Raw genomic sequence first — 2,058 nt, forward strand, 5'->3', positions numbered from 1 at the left:
TGCGAAGGTTACTCCTGGACGACGCGAGAGAAAATGTTTATATCGAAACTATCGACGCGCACTACGAAGACATACAATCTCTAAATAAGTTGAACGTTACACATACTTTTCACTGCCAGAAACATGTAACAAATTGCGCTTTACAAAATGTTTTTAAACTTTACAATTGGTGGTCTAACCATAAAAATATGTAACAACATGTATTAAGAAGTGTATTCAATTGCTGATATAAGCAAAATAAATATATTATATATCGAAACGATGTCTATTTTTTCCCCGTTCATATTTCCTTCTCTCTCTCTCTCTCTCTCTCTCTCTCCCTATTCGCATCCTCTTCCTCGCATATAGCCCTACGTTGTCGCTCTTCTTCTTATTAACTACTTGGGAAGGGAAGATAGAATGGATTGGAAGAAAATGTATGCCATTAAAAAAATTTTAATCTCATTTTATTATCTCAATTTTTATCAAAATCAACATCACCCCGACTTTTGGCTTCGGCAAGAATTTCTTTTACGGCATAAGCCATTAATTCGCACTTTATGATCGAAATAAATTCACAATTTTCGATTGAATTTTTATAGTACATGTCGTGTAGGATTTTAACTGCATCGTTCGGTGTATCACATTTTTTTTCGCCACTCATCCATATATCTTGTAAACGCACAACGAGTTCTTCGAAGATCTCATGTACTGTTTCTAGATCATCATACAGTTGAAAATATATGCGATCTACACAGTGTTCCAGTTCAAATAAAAATGATATGGTTGATGGTTTCATGTACATAGAAGTATTATTTGATGTTACTTTTACAATATTTCCGTGGCGCGTTCTAACTAGTTCTACAGCTAAATGATTAAGCTGTACCGCTGATGATGATGCCGCATCTGTTGCCTTTAGCAGCTGGTCTATTTTTGATGGATTTTCTCTGTCTTCTTTCCAAATTGATTGATCTAACTCCATCTGATGTCCTTTATTATCGCCGAGAATTATTTCTACGTAGGATGCACGAGGTACTACTCTGATCCCAATATCTATATGTATATTTGAATGCTGCAGATGTCAGCGGTAACCTCCTGCACATGATACGCGGTGGGTTATGAGGTTCATCAGAACTGAAAGAATATATAAAGTAAAATAAATACAATTATATGTGGAAAAAATGTGTGTAAATATGTAGTAGCTTTATGGTACTTACACGTCACCACAGTTTCTTGCTCGATGCAGTTTCATCTTGAGGAACGGATGGCGTATAACTGCTTCGAGGAACATACGGCATGTAACGCCGATTGCTAAAACTGTTTGAAAAAATACAATTAAATGTGGAAAAAATGTATGCAATATATATGCAATATATAACTTTACGGTACTTACGCGTTACACTGTTTCTTGGACGACATATCCAGAGGAACGTAATGATTCATTCTTCTAACACTGTACTGGAAACACCGGAGAAATCGACTCACTTCGACGGCGACGACTGAAACTCTGAGGGCGTCTTTACTAGTTGAAGTCCCAGGAAAACTTTTAACTTACCCCACCCTTAACCCTACATCTTCCCCCGCCCACTCATATAGAATAAGATAGAATGTGATAGAAAATATATTGTTAGTTACCTTTTACAAACTACAATTCTATATCTCCAACAGAGTTTCTCCCCCAACCAGTAAAGAATTTTAATCCTCCAATTATTCTATTTACTCCAGGAAAGAATTTTAATCCTCCCATTATTCAGTTTACTCCAGTAAAGAATTTTAATCCTCCACTAATCTGTTTACTCTATAGAAAATCCCCCATCCCCCGCACCGTCGGGCCCAGTCCCAATCCTCCCATTATTCTGTAGGAAAGAATTTTAATCCTCCCATTATTCAGTTTACTCCAGTAAAGAATTTTAATCCTCCACTAATCTGTTTACTCTATAGAAAATCCCCCCTCCCCCATGGTTAGGGTCGCCGCGTAGGGCCCCATAGGGTAAGGTTCGCCCGGTTCCCCCTCCCCCAGCGGTTAGGACCGCCCGGTTTCCCCCTCCAAAAGTGAGTTAGAACTCACATAGCTCCTCT

At 38.1% G+C, this 2,058-nt stretch overlaps 1 protein-coding gene across 1 annotated transcript; it reads right to left on the reverse strand.

Annotated features, from left to right (window-relative positions):
- Positions 1-420: 420 nt before the first annotated feature.
- On the reverse strand, positions 421-1,660 carry LOC105563179. The gene is made up of 2 exons (XM_012014554.1): positions 1,373-1,660; positions 421-1,296 (listed from the first exon to the last, which is right to left on the reverse strand). The coding sequence occupies exon 2, from the start codon at positions 959-961 to the stop codon at positions 455-457; it is 507 nt and encodes a 168-aa protein (XP_011869944.1). The 5' UTR covers positions 962-1,296; positions 1,373-1,660; the 3' UTR covers positions 421-454.
- Positions 1,661-2,058: the final 398 nt, after the last annotated feature.

The sequence above is a fragment of the Vollenhovia emeryi genome, unplaced genomic scaffold (assembly GCF_000949405.1).
Source record: "Vollenhovia emeryi isolate VEMERY1.0 unplaced genomic scaffold, V.emery_V1.0 DF944510.1, whole genome shotgun sequence".
Classification (NCBI taxonomy): domain Eukaryota; kingdom Metazoa; phylum Arthropoda; class Insecta; order Hymenoptera; family Formicidae; genus Vollenhovia; species Vollenhovia emeryi.